Source organism: Penicillium macrosclerotiorum (assembly GCF_028827735.1).
Source record: "Penicillium macrosclerotiorum strain IBT 26536 chromosome Unknown utg000006l_segment0_segment0, whole genome shotgun sequence".
In the NCBI taxonomy this organism is placed as follows: Eukaryota; Fungi; Ascomycota; class Eurotiomycetes; order Eurotiales; family Aspergillaceae; genus Penicillium; species Penicillium macrosclerotiorum.
This window is the reverse complement of record NW_026643085.1, coordinates 467,611-492,764: the sequence shown is the minus strand read 5'-3', so window position 1 is coordinate 492,764 and position 25,154 is coordinate 467,611. Positions and strand designations below refer to the sequence as shown.

At 49.2% G+C, this 25,154-nt stretch overlaps 9 protein-coding genes across 9 annotated transcripts; 5 read left to right on the top strand and 4 right to left on the bottom strand.

Moving 5' to 3' along the window:
• Window positions 1–410: 410 nt before the first annotated feature.
• On the bottom strand, window positions 411–1,196 carry N7462_005468 (uncharacterized protein; the record flags this gene model as incomplete). The annotated part of the gene is made up of 1 exon (XM_057077186.1): window positions 411–1,196. The coding sequence occupies one exon, from the start codon at window positions 1,194–1,196 to the stop codon at window positions 411–413; it is 786 nt and encodes a 261-aa protein (XP_056932766.1).
• Window positions 1,197–2,640: 1,444 nt separating this feature from the next.
• On the bottom strand, window positions 2,641–4,339 carry N7462_005467 (T6SS phospholipase effector Tle1-like catalytic domain-containing protein; the record flags this gene model as incomplete). Its single annotated transcript, XM_057077185.1, has 5 exons — window positions 2,641–3,210; window positions 3,288–3,469; window positions 3,546–3,639; window positions 3,698–4,026; window positions 4,096–4,339. 5 exons carry the CDS (start codon window positions 4,337–4,339, stop codon window positions 2,641–2,643), a joined length of 1,419 nt encoding a protein of 472 aa, XP_056932765.1.
• Window positions 4,340–6,204: 1,865 nt separating this feature from the next.
• On the top strand, window positions 6,205–7,232 carry N7462_005466 (S1/P1 nuclease; the record flags this gene model as incomplete). Its single annotated transcript, XM_057077184.1, has 3 exons — window positions 6,205–6,468; window positions 6,518–6,609; window positions 6,681–7,232. Coding segments are annotated over exons 1-3 (882 nt in total), but the record flags the coding sequence as incomplete, so codon positions are not given.
• A 746-nt stretch (window positions 7,233–7,978) lies between these two features.
• N7462_005465 (VOC family protein) lies at window positions 7,979–8,499 on the top strand (the record flags this gene model as incomplete). The annotated part of the gene is made up of 3 exons (XM_057077183.1): window positions 7,979–8,042; window positions 8,111–8,319; window positions 8,377–8,499. The coding sequence occupies 3 exons, from the start codon at window positions 7,979–7,981 to the stop codon at window positions 8,497–8,499; spliced, it is 396 nt and encodes a 131-aa protein (XP_056932763.1).
• A 1,123-nt stretch (window positions 8,500–9,622) lies between these two features.
• N7462_005464 (FAD-dependent monooxygenase) lies at window positions 9,623–10,767 on the top strand (the record flags this gene model as incomplete). The annotated part of the gene is made up of 2 exons (XM_057077182.1): window positions 9,623–10,687; window positions 10,735–10,767. 2 exons carry the CDS (start codon window positions 9,623–9,625, stop codon window positions 10,765–10,767), a joined length of 1,098 nt encoding a protein of 365 aa, XP_056932762.1.
• Window positions 10,768–12,661: 1,894 nt separating this feature from the next.
• Window positions 12,662–13,489, bottom strand: N7462_005463 (uncharacterized protein; the record flags this gene model as incomplete). Its single annotated transcript, XM_057077181.1, has 1 exon — window positions 12,662–13,489. One exon carries the CDS (start codon window positions 13,487–13,489, stop codon window positions 12,662–12,664), a length of 828 nt encoding a protein of 275 aa, XP_056932761.1.
• Window positions 13,490–14,001: 512 nt separating this feature from the next.
• Window positions 14,002–14,601, bottom strand: N7462_005462 (PaaI family thioesterase; the record flags this gene model as incomplete). Its single annotated transcript, XM_057077180.1, has 1 exon — window positions 14,002–14,601. One exon carries the CDS (start codon window positions 14,599–14,601, stop codon window positions 14,002–14,004), a length of 600 nt encoding a protein of 199 aa, XP_056932760.1.
• Window positions 14,602–15,546: 945 nt separating this feature from the next.
• Window positions 15,547–20,036, top strand: N7462_005461 (putative TMEM1 family protein; the record flags this gene model as incomplete). The annotated part of the gene is made up of 4 exons (XM_057077179.1): window positions 15,547–15,583; window positions 15,634–18,182; window positions 18,232–19,311; window positions 19,389–20,036. The coding sequence occupies 4 exons, from the start codon at window positions 15,547–15,549 to the stop codon at window positions 20,034–20,036; spliced, it is 4,314 nt and encodes a 1,437-aa protein (XP_056932759.1).
• Window positions 20,037–22,494: 2,458 nt separating this feature from the next.
• N7462_005460 (oleate delta-12 desaturase odeA) lies at window positions 22,495–24,035 on the top strand (the record flags this gene model as incomplete). The annotated part of the gene is made up of 2 exons (XM_057077178.1): window positions 22,495–23,491; window positions 23,620–24,035. 2 exons carry the CDS (start codon window positions 22,495–22,497, stop codon window positions 24,033–24,035), a joined length of 1,413 nt encoding a protein of 470 aa, XP_056932758.1.
• Window positions 24,036–25,154: the final 1,119 nt, after the last annotated feature.

Sequence of the window (25,154 nt, the reverse complement as noted above, 5' to 3'; positions counted from 1 at the left end):
AGCGCTCATGGTGACTCCAGAGATCAGATCCCCTTTATCCAGAGTGCTCCGGGTAGACCATCAGGCACTTCATCTGTGTCTTTATTTTCTATCATCTGCTGATAGTCGCGTGTACAGAGAAAACAAGAACGAAGAAAGCAAGATGATTTCTCCAGGTGTTAGAGCCACCTCAAGCCTTCAACTTTGATATAACTCGCCCTATTCTACTTGTAATTTTCCTACACGGAACCCTTTATTAAGACTTCACATCATATATATTCTCAAATGATAGCAGTTTCTTCCCGTGTTCAGCATAATAACATTAGCTATAGTAACTTATCTGCTACTAGTAATCCAAATCATTGTTCTTCTTGATGCTTCATCGTGGAGTTCAGACCAAGAAACACATGTGGGCCCATGTACTATCCATATCAGTAGCGCTCCATAATAAGCTGTGTCTTTAGTGAGTCCTGTGAGAGAAGCCAACCATTGCTCTGCAAGTAAACGGCTAAGTTGGTCTGCTCATTTGAGGCTGTCTTGCAACTCTTTGTCTTGAAAGAAGCCTCAACGATGTACTCAATTCCCGTATCATCGGAGCTCAAAAGGGGCCAGATCTCCACGTATAGAGGGATCTTGTTCCACAAGCCAACAGAGCGCCTGACGAGGATCGGGCCAAAGATGCGAGATACGGCTAATGTTTCAGTGCCCCATTTTTTGGAGCTCCAGTTGTCGAACTTATCCGGTGCTTCGTCGATCAGCATTTTACGCGAATTGCTTGTTCCCGGCAAGTCCATTCCGCTTTTACCAGAGTTCGCTGCAGTTTTCTTGCGGCTAATAGAAAGCGTCTGCTTCTGATAGCCCCATTCGACTTGCGCCTCGTATTTCGCGTTGTCGGCGTTGAAACCATCGTTATTAGCCGCAATGAGAGCGGCTTCAACGCCGCCGCTTGTGATGGCATACCGCTTCTTGTACGTCAACTCGAAGTCATCCTCATTTTCGATCTTGCGGATGCGGGCGCTCCAGTCGGCGGCATAGAGCTCTTTGGAGCTGCTGTCGAGGAACTGGACATTCAGTTTTGTGACAGTTGGCGGCATCTCGAAGGCCGAGAGGACGGTAGCCGTTAGCTCGTGTTCGGGGCTGAGCACCGTAGTTGGGTTGAGCATGAGCCTAACCTCGTAGTCGGGAATCATATTTGGCGCTGCATGTGTTGGAGACATGACTGTAGTGGTCGTAGTGAAAGATGGGTGCGGGCGAGATATGTATGGTAGCTGTGAGTTCGCAGACAGGCTCAGATGAACCAACTAGAGCAACAGAGGACCCAGTACTAGACGATTAAATCAAGGCGGTCAGTATCATGTGCGGTCAAGATCTTTCTTGACGCATTTTGTGATTGTGTCCAGGATGGTAGACAGACTTACCTCGCGTAAACCAAGATCTACTTTGGTTGGCATCTAGGGATCGATAAGCCTTTACCTTCAACAGCAACCGTAGTTTGTGTCAGCTCTTTGCCAAGAATGGAATAAAGTTTAGTTTCCTGTAACAAGGAATCTTCCCACGCGGACCCCCGCTTATTATCCGCAAACGGTGCCGGTCCTACCCGGGCGAGGTCCAGACCTGGGCATTTGCGATGAATTCGATATAATCTACTGAAAATCATAAAGATTAGTACCTTCTCCGCGGACGTTGTGACCAAGCTCAAAATTGCCCGCCTGAGGTCGTTGCGCCTAAAATCTCGGCCCCCGTGCCACAGCTCCTGGATAATAGAAGCACACCACTTAGTTTTGAAATTGCGCATGCCATGTCTTTATATCTGAAATAACTACTAGCCTTGCAGCTACCAGTAGGTGACTGATGGAAAATTAGTTACACTGGCCCCAAACCCCACTCCCCATCCAGTTCAATTATCTGGCCAGCCTGCTTATCATGTACATTCATTGCAAAGGAACTACCAAAACTATGAATCAAGAGAGCGAGTTCGCTAAATTAGAGTGCCATGTGAAAGGTAAAAGGCCGGTCCAACCATAATTCATATTAAGGCACTGCACTATGGAACCTTGGCTCCTAACATTTTTGCTCAGTCATTTGACCGCCAAAAACATAAGCAGTTTTCTTAGACGTGCTAGAGAGCCATGGAATAGACGTCTCTGGTTTACGGTCACGGTATAATCACCTGAGAGCTAGATAATATATCCAGGAGTTATTTCGGCACAAACGGCAAGATGTTATATTGAGACCCGATGTGGCTGCAATTCTTTTCCTGAATTCGGACCATCTGATGGGCGTTTCACCGGAGAGGACTGCTCGTGCGGATATTCTGATAATTTAGATATTAGCCGATGATTCTAAGTGATCTTATACTCCTAGTTTCGCAACCTCCCATAATCTATAGAGTTCTCCGTTGTACAATAATCACATTCCAAATGTGAATATAGAAATCAATGTATTATCTCTGGCTATGTTGTTGCTCAGTCATATGCCCCAGCTCACTCATGGCTGGGATGATAAGGGCCTAGGAGATACAAGTTCAATCGATCCTCAAAGCAAGAAATCTTTTTTTGAATATTTGATGTTGCAGTGTTTTGGTACTCATATATAGTTTCTTGGTTGCTACGCAAACATATCAAAAATATAAACAAGAACTAGTTGCAAAAATACACGCCATCAAGTCGCAGTCGTCTCACTAGCAGGTATGGGTATGCCGTTATGCCGATCGAGATCCGCCAACAGGCTCTTTGGACACATAGATCTGGATAAGCTGGGTCGAGTCTCATACTCCAATTCATGCATCACAGTCATCCGTTGATCCGGGCGCAAAACATACTCTGGCAATGCCAATGAATCGTCCTTTTTGATCCATTGCCAGCCAGTTTGGCTACCACCATCATCACCGGGTCCCTCGATCACATATCCAGCCAGTGCAGCTGGAGTGTAATCGGGAGATAGGTTGGTCTTCCGAATCCGGGCGATTGGATGGAAGGATTCATTAGTGGTTCGAGCGCTCTTGTCATCCCCTGAGACCTGCGGATAGTTGCCCGGCGTGCGGTCCTGTTTCCCGAGCACCCGGAAGAACGTACCTTTCAGGCCAGCAAAATTGGACTTGATATACCCGCAGCCCCAGCTATCGTCTTTTTGGTCCAGAGCATTACGTTCGGCCTGCGAAGCCCGGTGTTGCTGAATCAGTTCCTCGATTATTACACTTTCAAAAGTCAACATTCCAGACAGATTGTCCACCTGGAGGTCCGACACTACTAGTCAATAAAACCGCGACAGAATATCAAGTAGAGGAGACGGTGGTAAAATGAGCATACCATCCATGCAAATGTGATGTCCTCGATTTCACGTTCTGGAGCTCCACCCCCAATATTTGTGTGGACGCCAGGAAACCAACACTGCTGTAGATCTTTGGCTGGTGCATCCTGGGTTCTGTGCCAAAGGGTCGGTGGGAAGGTGAGACGTCTCTCATCGATAGCTAGGGCTTGAAAAGCATAGTCTATGTCTACATCAGCTGGTAAGCGGGGCTGCATTTAGAGCATAAAAAATTGCGCCGGAGAGAGCAATGGACTCACTTTTCGAGACATTTGTGTTGTGAAATACGTATTGTTTCGAAAGATTGATACCCAGTTTTGAAACCAAATTAACCAGCGGCCAATTAGGAATTCCCTGATTACCTCCATTGTCAGCTCCTGTCACTCGCTGTTTTAAGAGAATCTGTACATACTAGAGCACCAACAGTGTCCCAAACGCCCACTACTTTGATGCGGACATCGTCCTCCAAGCGCAGTTTACCTTGATTTTGTTGATACCATTCAGTCTTCCGGAAAGGCTGCCCGCTCGAATTCTCCCTGTAAGCCTTCCACATTTCGGCGAAGTGCGACATGTGCTGGGACGAGAGCACACCTATATCGGACACGAGGCCAGCCACAGAGCGGACGGTAAAAGCGCCACGCGAAAACCCGAAAAAGAACAACTCGTCGCCTTTCACGTAATTGTTGGAGATGAATTCATAGATCTGACAAACTTCATTGTCCAAGCCCCAACCGATGCCGCCTGTGATAGAAAGGAAGCAATTACCAAATCAGCACTACGCTGTATCAAATTGAGATCATGAGGTCTTACCATAGATTGCCTTCTGAAAAGGGAGCTCTCCAGCTCCCAGTCCTGAATGATATGAGACAATTTGCGGTACGATATTGCCATGGGGGTCCGGGCCACTCGTCGCGATAGTGCGAGCGATTCTCGCGACGTTCGATGGTACAGACGCGTTTCCCAGGTCAGAAGCAAGCCAGGTTCCATCTGCACAAAGGATTATACGTTTATAACCTGCCAGCCGGGATGCTAGCTGTGTGGACTCCAGCGGCATGATGGGAAGGAATAAAGATGCTGAGCCGATCTGCGGGACAGAATTTATGAAAAAAATCCTAATGGTTGGACAAGTAGAGCTCATAAAGAGTTAATAAGTGTCCATTTGCGCCATGCGATCCAGCGGGGGAATGTTGACCGCAAAGGTGAATCGAGAGACCGGCCCCGGCGGCAAATCTGGCCCAACCATCATGAGAGAATACCTCAAAAGACTCCAAGGTATGACAGTGAAAAGGCGTCTTACAATTTGGCTCAGCAGAGAAATAACCTCGCTTGTAGTTGTCTCAGTATCAACCCTCAATCTCTGGTTCATGGCAGGTTTTGGTTGGTGGTAAGAAATACTGGGGTTGAACCAAAAAGATTGCCTAACACCACCCCGCTTGCAGCAATGACCTCAAATCTGATTGAAAGGCAACCCATTTTTGCATCTGCAACTGCGACAACTTTCACTATTGGAACGATAATACAGGAGCTTGGTTCGCCAGTAGGTCACATCAAAAATGGCGCTCTGGCGATGGATGGGAACCATGGGAGATCATGTAAGGTCTGGCTCCTAGATTTGATCCGTCCTGGATTTTTCCTTGTTGTGGAGGCTATTTGACACAATCTTGTGAAGAGGGATTAAGATGACGTGCCGCCATAAGCTGAAAGAGTGGTTCCGCCACTAGTCTACTGCCTAAACCAATACAATGGCACGCCCGTATTGAGTGGTAAGAGCAGTCTAGTCAATATGATCCTCATTCAGAAAACATTCCACTAGTAAATGGGCGAAACTTTGAATATGCCTTTATGTCCATTCTTTGTCTTTAATCACGATCCGAGGAAATCTAGAACCTGTAGAATATTCAAAAGCGGAATGCCGGCTTTCCCGTAATTGAAGTTTCAAGGTTCCATAGAACCTTGAAAAATAAGCGCACCAGTCAGAACCCCACATTTGATGTTCAAATACGACTAGATCCTACTGCCAAGCCTACTTAGATATATTGGGTATTCTTTGCCAAGCACACGTATCAAGTGACTTGCGCCAAGAAAAAAAGGCTTCACAAAGAAAAAAGACTTTCGGTCTCCATCTACATTTTTCATGATTGCGTCCTGATTTCTCAAATCTTTTCCCTAGATTAAGAAACAATTTGAGTTTATTGGAATTTGTCTACTGCCCTTGCAAGACTAGTGTGCAGTACTGATTAGATGGTGACGCTGAATCAAGACTCTCTGTTTTTACATTTCTGCCTATCATTCTGCTTACCAAAGTAAGTCAGTTGTGTACTTTTGCTGTCTTGGCTTGACCCAAACACTACTTCAGCACCCAGAAGCCATTGCCCGAGTTTTCTTGCCCAGCGATGAATAGCTTTTTTACGTCCGCAATGAACTCTCTTCATGTTGAAAAGACCCTATTGATTTGACCGTTAGGCTAAATTGCAAAATAGTTGTTCTGATTCAGAAACTAAGAAAAGCAAGTTGAATGATTACATTTAGGAGTTGGGATGAGGGCTTCGGAGTATCGTGTACATCTAATGTGACTTTCGAGTTGTATCCAAGTTTCATGCTCGGTTCATCCAGTCATCGAGACACCAGCGATCTCCTTGCGATGGCTCGAGTTATGGAGCTGGAAATTAGGTTATTTTAAAACCAAGCTGCAACCACAGTAATCATCTTCCTGCTGCAAACAGCAGAAAAATTCGTATTCAGCTTTGCCCCATCCGCCAAGCTTGTTGGATCTAGACTGTTCGGAAACCTTTCTACCTGGTAAAACCGATTATTATTTCGATTTCCGTAGGCTTATAAATATTGGATCACTATATGTGTTAGTCTGTTGTTTCTTTTATGATTCCCAAGGATCAACCAAAGCTCAGCTCTTCAATAGGCACCTAGCAGTCGCGGCTCCATCAGCAATGTATTCCCTCTGGTTGCTCCTGTCACTCAGTTATACGACCCAGTTCACTTGGGGCTGGGGAGACCTCGGTCATCGAACGGTAGCATATTTGGCAGAGAAGTATTTGGACGATCACGGCACTCAGCTGTTTGAAGAACTTGTTGTACCAAATGATAAATTTGATATCTCGGATGCTTCAGTGTGGGCCGATAAGCAGAAATTTAAAAAACCATATACAAGACCATGGCATTACATAGGTATGTACTAATCCTAGTTTCTCCAGATCCTCTAAGCTCATTCAAAAAGATGCCCATGATACTCCGCCCGATGCGTGTCATGTTTCCTATGAAGCAGATTGCAGCGAAGATGGATGTATCATATCCGCTATTGAAAATATGGTTCGTGAGAGACGCCTTTGAATATTGTGACCCAATTATATGAAGCGTTACTGATTACTGATGATTAAAAGACAAATCAAGTTCAGGACCAAAGTTTGGAGAAGGCGCAGCGAGCTGACGCATTGAAATACTTAATGCATTTCATTGGTGATCTACACCAACCACTGCATGTTGAGGATAAATGTCGAGGAGGTAACGATATCCACGTTTGCTTTGACGGTCGCTGCCCCCAGAAGAAGAACCTTCACGGTGTGTGGGATACAGACATCCCACATAAACTGAACGGACTTAAGCAAACGCCGAAGCACAACGACCAAAAAGAGCCTGCTGTGAAATGGGCTGAAAAATTGTTTCAGTCTCAGGGAGTGAGGCCTCTTCAGGCAGAATGCTCTGACATCAAGAGACCATTAAAATGCCCTATGATATGGGCCGCTGAGTCAAACAGATTGAACTGCGATTTTGTTTTCAAAAATGGCATTGATTGGCTGCACGATAATGATCTGGGTGAAGAGTATTATGAGGGGGCTGCCCCTATTGTCGAGGCACAAATTCTCAAAGCAGGGATTCGTCTGGCCGTGTGGATTAATGCCTTGGCAGCTGACGGAGTTTCATCAGGGGAGCGTTGTAATTATCAATATGCAAAGGTGAGAAATAGCTATTCTCTGTTCCTGACCCTGGCCATCTTTACAAGTGCAACAATCTGACTTTTCGTCTATATCCAGATGAGAATACAAAAGGGGCTGTAGTATAATTGCACTACGAGGAGAAAACCGAATATGGAACAAGAGATCCGACAGCTTCAAAAGTGAAGTATTATTTGAATTTATTTGACAGATATTATTGCTGTTCTTGTAGTAGGGACATTCTATGTCTATTCTATGATGCTTCCGGTCTTATTTATCTGGTCTTCAAATATCACACAATATTAATTTGTTGGCTAGTGGTTCCCGCGTTCCCTATAGATTGGCGGCTGAGTTCCGCTTCGTCGATATTGACTCTCGGACGGTTGTTGATATCCCTGACATATCGGAACATTTTCCTAGAATTACTACACAAGCCGGATAAACGAAAACAGTATACGTTCGGAGAAAAGGAAACTGTATACATTCGGACAAACAGAAACTGTATATCTTCCGGAGAATCAGAAATACTATATTTTCGGAGAAATAGAAATTGTATACGTGTATACATTGTTCAGGTAGAATGCTTGGAGCTGAAGAAGCAACCAAGATCACTTCATAGCTGTTTAAAATTGCAAATAGATTTCTCCACAGCGATCTATATATTCATCGTAGGAGACGTTGAGATTCTTCAACAAACCATCACGTTAACTTGACATACCAGATCAGGACTCGCCCTTCAAGACATCATGCTTCTCCCAGCTATTGGTACCCCTATGGGCCTTGAAATCCCCGTAAAGGACACCAAGCGTGGTATGAACCTTTCAAACATGTTTTCCAATTGTCCTAAATCTTTCTGACTAGCCCTGCGGCACAAATAGCCTCCATCTTCTACGAAAAGGTTTTCAACTGGAAATTTTCGGCTGAAAGCCACGTTGGTGCTCCGGAGGAGTACCTCCTTGTCTTCAAGGTCGATGGGGAAATGTTTCCCGGTGGTGGTATTATCAAGAAAGTTCCAGATGCAGAGCTCGCTGTTACTGGTGCTACGAAGGTCTTCTTGTACGTCGACGACATCGAAAGCGCCATTGAGGTATGCTTGATTTACTTTTGCTTCTTTTTTATGCATCTGCTGATATCAATAACATAGAAAATTGAGACCAATGGCGGCAAGATGCTTGGGGAGAAGGAAGCTGAGGGTGATCAGGCTTTCTATCAGTACTTCCAGGACTCGGAGGGTAACGCCCATGCAATTTACACCTTCAATAAATAGAATCCCCAGAAATGACTCCCATCCCATGATAGAATATGGTCTTTGAAATGAACAGATTAACTGAGATTCCAGTAGCTTGCTAGCTCACGTAAATATTTCTATCCGGGGGAGTGGTGCGTAGGAAGCTGGAGTCTCGTTGGAAAAACCAGCGCCAGTGGAGTTAAAGTCTTGCTCAATTTTTACTAAAAGATCTCCCACAGCATATTACTCCTTAATTCTCAACCAGTTTCTCATATTGAAATATTTGCTCACTTATGGTTGTATTTGTCTCGGCTGAGACCTGAAACCAACCCCAGGCTCCCATGCTGCAGCCAGAATAGCCCCTTCCCAACAAGAATGAACCGCGTTCTCTGTGAGAATTTTGGAAGAGCCTGATGTTTCGTTGGTTGATTAGTGGACTTTAGGCTGCCTAGACTCTCTAGATATATAATTATCAAACCCTCATTAATAGGGTGAGTCAGCTAGAACTACGTTGTTGAGATCTTCCACTCCTTTGGAACACTCTCCAAAATTGTGGTAATAGGATAGCACTACGAAAGGATTTTCCAGTGACACAATGTGGTCTCCTAGCCTCGCGTGCTGGCTCTGGTGCCGCTCTAGCATACCTTGCTGCGTCATCTCTCAGACATACGGGATCTGTTGGTGACATATGGATGAGCAGCAACAGTACTGTCGGAGAATCGGACGGGTAGCCCTTTTCCGTCAATATAGAATAGAACTTGCGAGTAGAGGATGCAAATTAGGGTCCAAATTATAGAAGGGAGGCGTTTTTCCATCGAGTCGCGGACCGATATCGCTCCAAATGCTTGTGATTTCTTTGCGACAAAACCACCGTCATTGATGACAGATTGTCCTTCGAAACTAGATTAGAACGATCAGGTCGGAACAACAAACTTTGAAGAAGAATGTAACTCTCTCAACGGGTAGGTTGTAATACTAGTCCGTGCCGCCACGAGCCGACGAAGCGAGAAGGAATAGAAACTCCGACACACTAATAAATTCCCCGAGAATAGAAACACCGGCAAGGATGAACGTAAGCAACCCCGTCATGGCTTTACCCTGAAACAAGATATTATGACCGTTCAATGTCCCCTCATCATTGTCATGTATCCATATTTCCAATATGAGCGGACGACCAGGCCACTATCTTGCAGGAAAGAGAATCGTCGTGGCTGGTGGAGGATTTGCGGGCCTGGCATTTATACTTGCTCTCGACAAGCTCTGGCAAAGCTCGACACTTGAGTCTCCAGAAGTGCTGCTTTACGAACAAAACTCCCGCCAAGATTCTATTCAAAAGGACTCCTATACACTGTGCATCAATGGGGCCAGTCAGGGTGACGGGCTTGTGGCCATTCAGCAATTGGGGTTGCTAGACGAAGTACGTCAGCACTCGACGCTCAACGACGGTGATATCCGGGTCTGGTCAAGCGATTGGAAATGGCTGTCATCGATCAACCCGACCGTGTACGGGAACCTCCCAGCAGCAACCATGCGCATTAGCCGTCAGAATCTCAAGCGCATTTTGGTGGAGAGAGCCGAGCAGACAAGGACCGTCTTCAATTGGGGTTCAATCTGCACTTCGGCGGAGCATCTATCGAACGGGAAGATTCGCGTCTCCCTCTCTGAGGACACAGGCAGTTCACACAGCTCCACTCTAGACTGCGATCTCCTCGTGGCGGCCGATGGCGCAAATAGTCGCATTCGGGCCTGCTTTCGACCCAACGACATGAAAACCCACTACGCCGGCGCGACGCAGATCGGTGGAACCTCGTTTCTTTCGGAGGGACTACCCAATCCCATTGATCAAGACTTCAGCCTTCAAATGTCGTCAGGCGAAGGGGTCTGCTGCATCTACCACCCCTTAGACAGCAAGACAATAAACTGGGCACTGAGCACGGTGGGACTCGAACGAGAGGAGAAAACAAGCTTCAGCCTCGAAGAATTCAGCAAATTAAAGAAAGAAGCTTTGCAGACCGCTTCGATGTTCCAGGAGCCCTTCAGAACGATTGTTGAGGCGACAATCCCTGGTACGGCCTTCATTCGGCCCGCGAAGGAGAAGCCTGCGTTCCAGCATAATGCTCGCCTGCATGGAGTGATGTTCATTGGCGACGCCAACCATATTCTCAGCCCCTTCGAATTGGTCGGGGCAAACCTGGCGCTCAAGGACGGTTGGGATCTGGCCGAACAGGTTTGTCGCAGTATTTCGCTAGATGCGGCGGCTGCTTCTTATGATAGGCTAAGCATCCCTCGCTTTCAGCATGTCTTTAACTTCTCTCATGAACGGATCAATTTTGGCCATTGTAAGGGAGCAAAGTGGACCTTTTACAAGTATGGGATGGCTGCCCAGCGCGCATTGAAGACTGTTCATTGATTTGTCGTGCTGGGAGTGAAGATACATAGCGTTTCAAAAGTCTGTTCCGATCCCCACTTTCCATCACCACACCAACCACCCACACATAATTTTTCTTTCCTTCTACAACTACCTAGATGGCATCTAGGCACCCCGATTTTGGTGGTAATCGCAAGAAAAATGGTGAGTTAACCCCTGCTCAACGTCAAGCTATTGTATATGCTATTAGAAAGGGTGATATTTCACGTGCTCAGCTAGCACAGGATTTTAGGTGTTCGGTAAAGACTATATATAACGTCTTTAAACGCTACCAAAACGACTACACCTTCGATTCAGCGCCTCGTTCAGGTAGGCCTAGGAAGCTTAGTAGTCGTGATTGCACCTTCCTATATTTGCAAGCTCGCCGGCATCCTTTTTGGACCTATAAACAGCTATCAGCCTGCTTACCTAGTAATCCTTCTAGGTCAACAATTTGTCGAGTTCTTCGCCGATTTAAACTCCTTAAACGCTTATCAAAGAAGAAGATCCCTATAGGGTTAAAGACTGCTTTAAAACGACGGTATTTTGTGTTAAAATGGCGAAGAATTACTGATTCTTCTAGGATTCAAAAGTGGATATTTTCCGACGAGTGTTCTGTTCAACGATCGTCGAATACTGGGCCTAAATGGTGCTGGAGATTTGCTTCTGAGGCCTATAGGCGTGATCTAATTAATAAACAGGTTCATGTTAAGGATATATCGCAGATGGTTTGGGGTGCTATCTGGCTTGGTGGTCGGTCGAAGCTTGTTATAATGGAACGGGAGGAATCCGACGGTCGGAAGCGAGGTTATACGACAAGATCCTATCTAGACGCGTTAGAAGAAGGTCTTTTGCCTATATATAGGCCGGGGAAGATATTCCAACAAGATAATGCTAGGATTCATATTGCAAAGATAACCCAAGAGTGGTTTGAAATACACGGTATTTGGGTCGAGGATTGGCCTCCACACTCACCTGATTTAAACCCGATAGAACCCGTTTGGAGATGGTTAAAACTGAAGCTTTTTAGGTTATATCCTGAGCTTATTGATATGGGAAAGTCTGAGGAGGATTGGCGCTATTTTAGAAGATGTATTATAGAAGCTTGGGAGGCATTAGATCAGAGGAAGATAGATAGGTTGATTTTGGGGATGGGAAGAAGGTTAGAAGCTGTACGGAAGGAAAAGGGATTTTATACAAAATATTAGTGGCTGCTAAGCGAGTTTAACCCTACCCGAATTTGAATTTTTTCACCAGAAATATATATCTAGAAAGATGGTGGTGTAGTGTGTAGTGTAACAGATATATATATTTGATGTTAGGGTAGTGAAAGTGGGGATCGGAACAGACTTTTGAAACGCTATGTATATGGATAGTACTAGAATGGTGGCCTGCTAAATTTGGCATGTAGAGATCAAGACACATTTGAGAAAACATACTGATTGTAGCAAATGGCGGTTGGTAAATGCTTTAGGCCAGATAGTAGATCTGTGATAAGATCGGATTCTTAGCAATATAAATCTCGAGAAAAATAATTTGACGAATCTTTACTACCTATCGTATGATGGGAAGGCGAATATATCTCTAGTCTTTTTGATGAGAGGGAGGTTTTATTTCATAAGAGAAAATATATTTTTTTTTTTTTAGGAAGTTTTTTGTTGTTGCTGGGGGTGAAGGGGAGGATACCTACTTGCGGGGAATATGAGGGATCATAACTTGTCTAGAAAACTGAAGCGAATGACCTCGAGTGAAGAGAGAAAGCCAGTCGAACCACATAGAAAAAAACGCGGGTAATTAAAATCGGACGATGGGAGAGAACAAGGCCCGCAAGGACGGCAAAATCCCTGGGATCGCCTCTTCCTGGCGCTCACGGTGGATCTCGAGGCGACGCTCATTGCATGAATAGCAATTACAGTCATCCACTGGCTCGTTGAGTCGTTGGAGAACGGCAAGAACTCGCTTTCGCCGGCGTCTCTCTTTGAGGTGCCCCAGAGGAGGAGGTACATAATTTTCCAGGCTTTGTTTCAGGGCGGCGAGGCCGTCTTTCATGCCCACTACAAGTAGATCGCCATCTTCTAGCAAGTTCTCTGAGCGCTCTGCTCCAGGATTGCGCAGGACACGATAATTATCAGCATTAGATCTCTGCGTCCACAAGGTCAGCCGTGCGCAGTTGAGGGCCATGATCTCGAGGATTACGTGACGGTGGATTATGTGATTGTAGGAAGGCTTGCCACAAGAGTCCTGTAACCTACCGCTTTCTTCAAGAATTTGGTCTTCGAGGGCTAGCAGTCTGGTCATGAGGCACCGAGGAACATCTGAGCCTGTAGTTGCCTGCTCGTCTCTCACACATAGTGTCATCTTCATGAGGCTCGATAGAGCCTCGCGTAGAAGAATGTCTGACGCGGCAAAGTGAGAACCGGGCTCAAACGTGAGCGTCTCTTTGCATTTATCGAATGCCAACAAAATTTTGGTTTTGTACCCCAGGAACTCGTCATGATGATCTGCACCAATGCGTGGGAGCTTGGGAGCCCCGGTCCTTGGGATGTTGGGCGCCTCCCTGCCCTCTGGCTCGACGATGTCAAGGCCGTCGATCACGACGAACCCTTCCGGTCTTTCACTCATGGCGGTCTTGGAGCTCAGGAGGGAGAGTGTTGGGCAGGTGTAGAGAGCTGCCGTGGGGGATCGGGTTGGGGGGTTTGAAGAAAGCCAAGTATCGAAACAATCTTGGTATAATCGATGACGGGGCTGTTATTCATCGAGATAGGGCCTGCCTTATATCCTTCAGAGCCCATACTGGACTCGTAGATGAGATTCGAGAGCCAAGCGAGTGATCAAAGAACTGCTCTTTGTCCTGAATTGAGCTGGCATCTCAACAAAGAATACCAATATTTACGTAGACAGACAAAGGAAGCCAGGTAGCCAAACAAAGACATTGTTGTAACGATCAATCCATGTCGGGGAATCGATATACAAGACATGGGAGTGACAGGTTGAATGGTGTGGTTGTTCTAATTCTACCGAGCAGGATACATCTCGGGCCCATCGAGACAATTGCACAAGTCAAGCATCGGATGTGTATCTATCACGGCAAGGGACGTGCATTGAAAACCATTGTATGGATCACCTCCCTCGGTCTATATCTTCGAGCGAATTCTCACGTACAGAGACTCGGCAGTTGCCAGGATTTGATCCTGGCTATCCCGAATCTCACCATCAATCTTCCACTTGCGGTCTTCTTTAGCCTCTTTCAATTGGGCTTCGACGACAATGACCCCCGGGGTTCGCACCGGTCGGAGAAATTTGGTATTCAGATAGGCCGTCACTGGTCCAGGGTCTGAATCCGCATTCCGCTGCGACGCATCGCCGACATCTCCCCTTATGGAGAGAAGAAGCCCGGTGCATTCATCCAGCAGGGTGGCGACCATACCGCCATGTAAGATTCCCGGGTATCCGTTCATATCTGACCCGAGAATGAAGAACATTCGAAAGCCTTCTGCCCCTTTGGGCGACGGGGCAGACTGCACGCTGTCTGAGGGAGGCTGAGGTGGTCGGCGATATTGAGTCAAGCATGCTGCCAGCGTGTTATCTGACTTGATGGTCGTAGAGAACAAGCTATCTTCCGACGTAGTTTTCACTTGCCTCGAGGCAATGGAGATTGTCACGAAAGAGTCATCTTGAAGGAGCTTAGAGACCCAGGGGATGGATTGAAAGGGAGAGGGGTCATCGGTCGCCATTTCGAAGCAAGCGCAGTAACTGAAAGAGAGGATGAGGTTCAAGTTTGGGGTGACGATATCCAGACAAGAAATTACATCCTCATAGCGTACTTGAGGGGTGGGGGGAGGTCCAAGTTGGCGTGAACAGCCCAGACAGACGAACCTAGGTTTATTGGGTCTGCGGGGAAGCGGATGTCCCCGTCGGAGATTACGGGCTTTCCGGGCGCTCGTGGGCTTGGCCAGCCTAGGTTGGATCAGATAGCCTTAATGTGATTGTATGGTTAACTGAATCTCTCCTCCTCTTATCCTCATCACCGAATCCTACAACCCTTGTTGTGAGATTGTACTGAAAACGATACTATTGTAGAGTTGCTGATGTAGACAAAAACATAGCAGCCTCGCTCAAATGATCTATAGAATGGTCTATGATCTATACGGAGGAGACTCAACCCTACGGGGATCAGATGTCAGATCTCCGGCCGAAGAGCCCTATCACTCTCAAAATCATGGTATCGGTTGCAAAATCAAGATAGCCTTCTTGTACGCCCATCGAGTTAAAAAGTCCATAATCTACATGTGGGTGCTGTTCGCTCACGATATGCTAGAGAAAAATTGCTGGCCGCAAGCACAGTGGGAGGCGAAAACCCGGACGGTGGAGGCAACCCTTGGGCCTGGTAATCACTGCTCTATTTACTCTCTGTGCTTATATGGCGGTTGTCACGGGTAGAGAAACAGGTCTACATGATGATGTTTGTGGTGCGCGACGGGCGCGCCAAAATGCGGCCTGTGCGGGCCCAATCGGGATTCTGGCGGCGGGACCGAGAGTTCCCCAAACACCCCCGAACCCTCCAAACACCCTCCACCCTCACATTGACGCCACAATCCTGGGAGAGCCAGACAGTCGCTTGTGGTGCTTGGATCGGAATGTTCTAGGTGCCATTGGTCCTCTCCCAGCATCCGAGCACCATGGACCCTTCCAAAGCAGCGTCGAGTAATGTGACCGGTAGGATCGTCGACCAAGCTCCTCTCCGAACCCATGCTAACAGCGTACAGTCGAATATACGGATCCTTCTGGCCTGTTTCCTGTCGTCCAGCCGATCATCGAGTCGAAACTCCCCCTGAAGAACCTTCACTGGAAGTCTCCAACTCGTCCCGTTCGATCAATCGAATCACTCCGCATCGGCTTCTCGCCCGCGCACCCAGAAGCCAGTGAGCGGAAATCCTCTAGCGATGCCACGGGGGCAATTCCACACCGCCGACATCAAATTCCTGGCTTGCGACAGACACCCTATCTCAAAATCTATCTCCTCCGATGCGACGATAATGACACCTACAAGGCCACGGCTCGAAAGACACTCCGTGAATGGATCAAAGCGCAGGGGTCTTCAAGCACATCTCAGCCAACGGGCAGTGGCCAGGAGAAACACGATGCATTCGAGTGGCTGATTCTGCATGTGGTGCAAGATGGCGACGGTGTGGATAAGACCCCTGCGCCTACCTCCAAATGGGGCCGCAGCACCAGTACCGTCCTGGAGAAGATCAAAGCGGATTTCAATGGATCTTCAAAAACTGCGATTGACCGTGTTGCACAGCTACGACTCCCGAAAGAGGGAACTCCCACCAAGTCTCCGGATTTTGCCGACCAACTAGAAGACCTGATCGATAAGGTGAAGAAAGGCATATTGGCTTCTTTTGACCTCCGCGTGGCGCAGTACGAGGAAGATATCAAAGAAAAGGACTCGCAGCGAAGTCTACCAGGGTGGAATTTCTGCACATTCTTCATTTTGAAAGAAGGTCTGGCCCGAGGCTTCGAAAATGTGGGCCTTTTCGAGGATGCGCTCCTTGGCTACGATGAATTATCCATTGGGCTTGATGCTGCCATCCGAGATCAACTGCAAGATAACGGTGAAAAGCACGGCAATGCCCTTCTGTCCTCTAGCAAAATTTGGGTGGAAAGGGCGAAAAATGTGCTGGAGTCCGGCGACCCAACTGATGATCCTGACGCGGATGAAGATCCTCTCAAGGCGATTCAACCTGAGGATTACCCGCTCAGCTCCACGAAGCTGCCTTATCGAGAGATGATTCTCGCCAGTGACATTTCAATTTTCGATTTCCGTACCTACATTTTCTCTCGACAGCTTACCCTGCTTCTTCGGGCTGCAAGGGCTCCATGCTTGACTGGTAATGAAACTCAACCCCGGGACAAGAAACCAGAAGATCTCATTGTACTTTCTGAGATTTGTGCTCGATCCTCTGACTTTATCACCCTTGCTGCGCGAACTCTTCGTTATGGCCTAGAATGCGGACTTGCCGATGTGGATCATGAGGCCAAGGCAGATACCATTAACAACCTTGTGTCCTCCTGGGCATATGCGGCAGCATTACAAATTCTCCATCAAACATTCACCTCGCACCTCGCACTACCTGAATCTTCTCTTCATGGTGTGACACAGAATAACGATACACCCAGCTCCACTGTATCGGCAGCCGAGACTCGTTCTGATGTGCCTCGTCGGTCAAGCTCCCTAATTTCCTCGTCTAATACCCGTCCTAGTCGTGCAATGACCCAGGATCTTTCTGATACTGTCGGACTTCTGCAGCGACGTTTAACCCTTGATCATCCGAAGCCAGCGCCTGGTCCTGCTCCAAAGACTGGCTCTGAGCAATTGGCCTCTGGGAGAGGAGAGCTTTTCTTACTGGCGCGTCGCTGCCTTGAAGAAATTGCCCAGCGTCGGGGGTGGTCCGAGAAATGGACCGATCTTGCGCTGCTGTTTGATGACAGCCACCGTTCCAAAGCGGGTGGTCTGTCTGAGGTCTCTTTGGACGAGAATGACGCCTCCAAACTGGACTCCGATTGTGAAACCGTGCAGCAAGTATCTCTTCGGGGCATTGAACTTCGGGCTCTAAAAGCAGGGCTGAAGTCCAAAGCTGCGTATTTGTCCCTCTATGAGGACCTTACCGATCACATTATCCGTCATCATATCGTGGCGAACCGGACTAACTCTGCTGAGACAGCATTAGCTGAAATTGCCATCCTACGTTACCGACAAGCTAACTACGAAGCTGCCGCTTCTTATTTCCACCAGATGGCCCCGTTCTATGGCAGTAAACTCTGGGTGGTTTTGGAGGGAAGCATGCTAGAGCTGTACGCGCGATGCTTGAAAGAACTAAAAAGAAATGAAGACTTTGTTCGGGTGATGCTAAGACTTCTGGCCAAATTCGCCGCGTATGCGCAGTCGAAGTTGTCTGTCAGACAGCGAGCCCTGTCTACTCCACCTTCAATCTTACAGCTGGAGCAATTGGCTGGTTATGTCTCTGATCTTTTCCAGGGTGCTCAATCTCTACAAAAGGATGTCACGGCTTCCATGCTTGAATTCTTTACGGACCTGCGTGTTGACCCAGCGATTCGGTTCTATGATGATAAGGACGGGTTTCAGATCCAACTGTCTTTGCGGTTTCTTCTTGGTCCTCAAATTGAGATTGACTCGATTAAAGTCCGTCTAGTCAGCGCCAACGGCTCGCAGACTGCAGAGCATTGGATTGAAGCCTCGGGACAATTCCTGGTCAAGTCGTCGATGACGAAGGTCCTTATTGACTCTTCGGTAAGCACGCCTACTGAAAACTTCCGCGTTGATAGCTGACATAGCCTAGACCACGTTGCAAGGCAAATACTATGTCGATCGGCTCGAGATGAAGTCTGGTAATATTATCTTCTCTTTTAGCAGTGGTCAACACCCAGCCCTTCCCGTTGGCTTCCGAGAAACCGATGATGATGAAGAAGCTGATCGACGACCGTATATCTACTGTTACCCTCCTCCCCAAGGCTTACAGGTAAAGGTCGTCTCGCCTCACCTGATCGACCTTGAAGCTATGCGTACGTTGGAGCTGGAACTAAATAGCGGACGCAATGACATCAAGAACGGCACGATCCGCGTGCGGCCAGCTACGGCTGGCTTGCGACTGCGTATCGCAGAGACAGAAATCGTGGATGGCAAACTTGAAGTCACCGCGAATAATGACTCTGGCATTATTGAATTCGCTCAACTTCCGCCACAATCTTTCGTCCGCCTACGTATTCCCTACACTGTGGAGGAGACTTTTACCACACTTTCTGCACGCACGGAAGTTGGATATGAGACCGAACAGGGCCGATTCGGGTTTTCGTCCATGCATAGTATTGTTGCCACGCTGCCTATATCGGTCAACGTGCAGGACATTTTCAAGGACGAGTTACTCTTCTCGCGTTTCACAATCAGCCCCGCTATGCTGATCCCGCTGCGGATCACAAATTGCAACCTGCCTAGCTCTGACATTTATGAGGTGCATTCGAGCATGACAGGCCCAGTGGCTCTAGACGTTTTCCCCAAACAGCCGGCTTCCCTCGTTTACAAAATCCGTCCGTCGGGTAACACGGCCACGGCTCCTGCGAAGCAGCGCAACCTGCGCCTGCGCGTGGACTTTACCTGCGTGGATGATGAATGTCTTGATGCGGTTGAGAAACGCTTTGTTTCAGCCATCCAATGCAGTCCGTTTAACCAGTATTCTACACTCCTCACGTCGCACATTGTGAGCGCCTTCCGGTCCCAGCTTTCTAACGCCGATATGGAAGTTATCGGTCTCGTTCGAGAGGTTGAGATGCTGTCATATAACCGTATTCGCTGGGAGGAATTGTTGGGTGCACTAAAGGAACGTACGGAGGATGTACGCCAGTGGCTGAAAACATGGCATGAGGTAGGTTCTTTTCCCTGCGTCCCCAGTTTGACCCCCTTTCCCTTGTTGTGTATGCTAACTAGACGGCGGCCTACCAGACCAACCCAATCATCCGGCTCCCAACACAGCCCTCCATTCCCACCCGCAGCATCATGATCCCCGTCGAGATCCCTGAGATCCAAGTGGTACACACGGCCGAGCTACAGCTCCTCCCCAACGCCGATGGCTCGAATCCTGGCTCCTCCCACGCGGCCGTGGGCCAGATGATCTCGGCGGAGCTTTGTCTCCGCCACACACGCCGATGGTGCCCCCCCGCAAACCAGGAACACGCCGGCCAGCCACTCGAATGCTCATACGAGTTGCACGCCAACCCGGAGCTTTGGCTCCTTGGTGGACGTCGGCGGGGTAATTTCCTTGCTCGCGACGGCGAGACCACCCGCTTCACTGTTCTTTTACTTCCTCAGAAACCCGGCCATCTTCTCCTTCCGGGCTTGGAGATCCGGACTTTCACCCCAACGCCCCAGCAGCATACTCTGTCTCCGGCTGCCACGGATCCGGCGACTGGCGCTCCCGCTGCTGCCGCGCAGCGTCGGCCCATTCCCTCCGAGGTGGACTATCGCAATCATGGCGAGACTGTGCTTGTGCTGCCGGATCTGCGCAAAACAACTGTCAGTCTCAGCGCATCGGGCAGTCCGGGCGGGTCGTCCTGGCTCGTTGATTCCGAACGGCGAGCAGAGGTCCACTAGTTGGGCTGTGATATCATAATTGCTGATGGCTTTGTTATTTTATTTCTCTGGACCCCCATATTCCCCTTTCACATGTACGCCTGTGTGTATATAGAGATTAACGAGTCACGAAATGAATATTTTCTTTTCCATGACGAAGTAGGAATGACTTCGCTTAGTGGATCCTGCGGTGTCTATTTTCCACTCGGATCTAGCTTGGTCTCCAATTCATGACTAGAAAACCGTCTAGCTTTCGTAGAGATTGATCCAATCGCATGCAAGCCAATTCTTCATCTGGGTACACCCTCCTTTGGATGTCCTGGAGATGATCTGCGTTCCATACCGGTCTTGTCATTTTGCGTTTTGCAAAATGCAAAATGACAGGCTGGTGGGGGCTGTCTGATTGGCGGGGGCCTCCTCAACAAAACTTCAGCGGGTCCCGCTCGCCCAACAAGCCCGAGGTACTTGCGGGTGACCTCCACCCTGCCCGCCACCGCTGGAGCCCCGAGTGTACCCCGAAGTATACAGGATGCATTCAGCAAGCACCATCTCCAGACGTCCCAAGGAACATTCACCGTTCACCCATTCTACGACACGCTCTAAGACCGAGCCACATCATGCCATAACCCCCCAACCGCCCACGAGGGATATTGAATGGGCGTAATCGAACGGCAGCCCCCTTGTTGCCGTGTCATTCCCCCATCACATGCCAGGCGCCTATCTGCTCCTTTGCGCGCGTACTCGGTGGGTTGGGGCTTTCTGGTATGCGCTGCTTTTGCCCCCCTGTTGCCCGTTGCTGCTCTCCCAATTGCCACTCCGATCCAACGAAAGGGAACCAATCCCAAGATGGACATCGCACGCATGCGTGCGCCCACGAAAAAAGACCCGCCGAGGTCGATTGATGAGCGCCAGCTGCATGTGAAACCTCTGCCACGGCCCCTCATGCAGTCGCCGTCATGTTCAGCTCACGAGAGAGGGGGGGAGGGGGGAGGGATACTGATTGGGATCACCTCATCTTCTTCTCCGCTTACCTGTTTTGATAAATCTGACCGTCCGAGTTAAGATGGGGCTGTCAAATCTCTCCAATTCCCGGTCATCCTTGGTGCATAATACTCTACATACTCCGTCCTTGCGGCGGAGTGGAGTGGCGCGGAGCCCTTCACCGCCTTCAGATCCTTGGAAAATCCAGAGCAACAAAAACGAGATAAAAAAGGGAAAATGTTGAGCGCCCAAAAAGGCTTAGTGCGCCCGAGGGCGGTGTGGCGCCTGTTTCCCCGACCTGAAGAACCACGCGTGGGTCCGAGTAATTTTCACTTCGGCCGAGGACCAGGACCGATGGACGCCTGTACTTTGTTGTAGGACTGTAGATCTTCAAGATCTCCAATTGGCAATGCATATCGCTCGGCCCTCCCTCAAATGGAGATGTGTCTGCATGTCTGCATGTCTGCATGGGGAGGGGAGGGGGTTCTCGGGGTGTGGCGAAAGCCAGATCGACCCAATGGACGGGGCTGAGGGTGAGGGCCGTGGGTTCAGCTTGCAGGTCGACTATGCACTGCGATCGGCTCGGGAGGGGAGTTCATGCAGGACGCCGGCGAGGGATTGGACGGAGACAATGGTGGGAAAAAGGGCCTCGAGACACTTTGTACTCACCCGGAGCCCGCGTGTTTGGTCACCTTTCTAGGTACTGTCAGTAATTGTGATCTGTGACCGGGGCAGGTCGGCCCTATACCGGTTCGTTGTGGTGGGCCATCCAGCTCGAGACGGCTCACTCGTGCTGGTAACTTTGCAGAATATCAATACCGGTTCCGTGGCGAGAGAGGTGAAAATTGGGAAAAATGGGGGAAGTCCGTCTGGATAACCAGGGGCTGACCCAAACAATCAAACTGAAAATTACCGGCCCCTGGACCCCCGGCTGGTCCCCTTTTTTTTTTTTTTTTTTTCTGCTGGACTTTGCTTTTCGCCCGAGGGGAAGCCGATCTCGTTGCTCGCGGTTTTTTTTGCCGGGGATTCCTGGTGTACTTTATCAATCCCCTCAGCTTCCCCCCATCCTCTCTCTTCCCTCCCACTTTGTTCCCCCCTCCCCACCGCTTCTCGTCTGTGAGATCCCTGGCTTGTGTAACAAACCAGGTAAACTCGAAAGGATTCTCCTTCCACAGGGTCTGATCTGTGAATCGGGTTTGATCTCAAGCCATTGCTGTAAGTGGAACGACCCGCTTTCATGATGATCGATGGACTGACTCCTCTTTGGCGCCCCCCCACATTCAGCTCTTTTAGACCGGGTCTCTTTTTTTCTCCTTTCTTTTTTTTCCCCTTCTAGAGCCTGTGCTTGTTGGCGCTAGTCAAAACGCCCGCTTTGTCCCAACATCTTCGTTGTGATTCGTTTTCGCCGGTCTTTGGGTTATAATAGAGAGCAGAGGGAACGGCTTCCAGACCTCTCTCGTCCTGTTCGATATATACTGCTGTTGATTTGTCGCCCGCCATGTCGTCGACTGCTGTCCCCAAGCGCGTTGCGCTGCACCGCAACCCCACGACGGACTCCTCTGTCCCCAGCTCCGTGGCGGCCTCCCCCTTCGACAGCCCCCGCCAGTCGCCATCGTCGACCTCGCTGTCTTCCCTGGCCTCGGACCCGGAGAACCGGACCAAGATGCTGGATACCTATGGCAACGAGTTCAAGATCCCCGACTTCACCATCAAGCAGATCCGTGATGCCATCCCCGCCCACTGCTTCCACCGCTCCGCGGTCACCAGTCTGTACTATGTCTTCCGGGACATGACCATTCTGGCGTCAGTCTTTTACCTCTTCCACACCTATGTCACCCCGGAGACCGTCCCCCTGTTGCCGGCCCGAGTTGCCCTCTGGACTCTGTACACCATCGTCCAGGGTCTAGTCGGCACCGGTGTCTGGGTCCTGGCCCACGAGTGCGGCCACCAGGCCTTCTCCCCCTCCAAGGTCTTGAACGACACTGTGGGCTGGATCTGCCACTCGCTTCTGCTCGTGCCGTACTTTTCCTGGAAGATCTCCCACGGTAAGCACCACAAGGCCACCGGCAACATTGCCCGTGACATGGTGTTCGTTCCGAAGACCCGTGAGCAGTATGCCTCCCGTGTCGGCAGGACCATCCATGACCTCGGCGAGCTGATGGAGGAGACCCCCATCGCCACGGCCACCCACCTGGTTCTTCAGCAGCTGTTCGGATGGCCCATGTACCTGATTACCAACGTCACCGGCCACAACAACCATGAGAAGCAGATCGAGGGCCGCGGCAAGGGCAAGACCAATGGCTGGTTTAGCGGCGTTAACCACTTCAACCCCTCCAGCCCTCTGTATGAGGCGAAGGATGCCAAGTTGATTGCCCTGAGTGATCTCGGTCTCTTCCTCGTTGGTTCCGCTCTGTACTATATTGGCTCCACCTATGGCTGGCTCAACCTGCTGGTCTGGTATGGCATTCCCTACCTCTGGGTTAACCACTGGCTCGGTAAGTTTCTTATGTCCTTCCCTTTGAATGGAAATATCAGCTTTTCTTTCATCTCCCCTTCCCCTCCATCTCGTTCCCGAGGGGAACTCGTCGAATCATGGGACAATCCTAACATCCACTCTTCTCAGTTGCCATCACCTTCCTGCAGCACACCGATCCGACCCTGCCCCACTACCAGCCCGAGGTGTGGAACTTCGCCCGTGGAGCTGCCGCCACTATCGACCGTGACTTCGGCTTCGTCGGCCGCCACATCTTCCACGGCATCATCGAGACCCATGTGCTGCACCACTATGTTAGCAACATCCCCTTCTACAACGCTGACGAGGCCTCCGAGGCCATCAAGGGCGTCATGGGCGGACACTACCGCACCGAGGCCCACACCGGCTGGACTGGCTTCTTTAAGGCCCTCTGGACCTCGGCCCGCGTCTGCCACTGGGTTGAGCCTACCGACGGTGCTCAGGGTGAGAGCCAGGGTGTTCTGTTTTACCGCAACACCAATGGCATCGGCGTCCCACCCAGCAAGCTGCCGGCCAAGGCCAACTAGATGAAACGAGACCAACGCAACTGCTTTTTGCATCTGCTGCGATTTGAATTAATTTAGTTTTGTTTCTTCTCTTTTTTGGAAGGGGGAGGGTTATTGATCTGTTTGAGAATTGTTCTGTGTATACATTGGTGTGCGCATACACATCTGCGATGAAAACTTGGCGAGAACATAGATCTGAATGATTTTTTTTTACCCTTTTTTTTGAGAGTATGCGTCGGGCCGTGTGATGTCCGTCCGTCTTTTTCTGTCTTCCTTGGTTGTATCTTGGCTTGGTTTGGATTGTCTTCAGTCCTGCCTTTTCTTCCGTCCTATTCACATCCGATAGGACTCATTCATTGCTGGAGCCAGTCTTGTCGATGAAGAATCAAATGAGCAAAATATATTGAATAACAATGGACTGGGAATGTCGACGCTGGTACTGATAGAGAAACCTAAATGTGTCTCTTTGTTTGGCGGTCATGCCTGCGTTTGATGAATATGAAGAGTAGTCGACATTCCAGGGTCCTGGTGCCAGTATCTTATCATATCGTCATCGGCTATGTCTTCTGCCCCCTGGTTGATTAAGGACGAAGCAAGGACAAAGACGCTCAAGATTTGTCCGTCATTCTTTCTTGTGGATTTGGGGACTTTGGAGGTTAGCATTTCTCCTGCGAGAAGGCCAAGAAGGCAGGGGCAAATAAATATATCAAGACTATCATCAATGTTGCTTCTGCAGGCAGCAGTATTCATTAGCATCTCCGTGGTGAACTAGACTGTAGCTTGGATCCACTGTGTTCTGGTGGAGTCTCCAGTTGCGAAAAGATGTCGTCAGTGGCAGGGAAACAACCTGTTGGTAACTTCTACGAAAGACCTTGGCATCGAAGCCTTGTTGTCCGTCTTTTTCCCTCTAGGAATAAGATGACTGTGCGGTCAAAGTGACGTGAATAGGAGAAAGGGCGAGAAACAAAGCAGAACAAGAACGTGGGGATGGACGTTTGGATCTTGCGGGGTAAAAGTTTCCGCCGCGTGCCGAACCGGGGTCGTCGTGTCTTGCTTGCACGGACCTTGCGTCCTCGTTTCTCGAAGAGCCCTTGGGCTGGTGATGTTTCTCCCGGTCTTTGTCTTTCTCTCTCGTTCTTC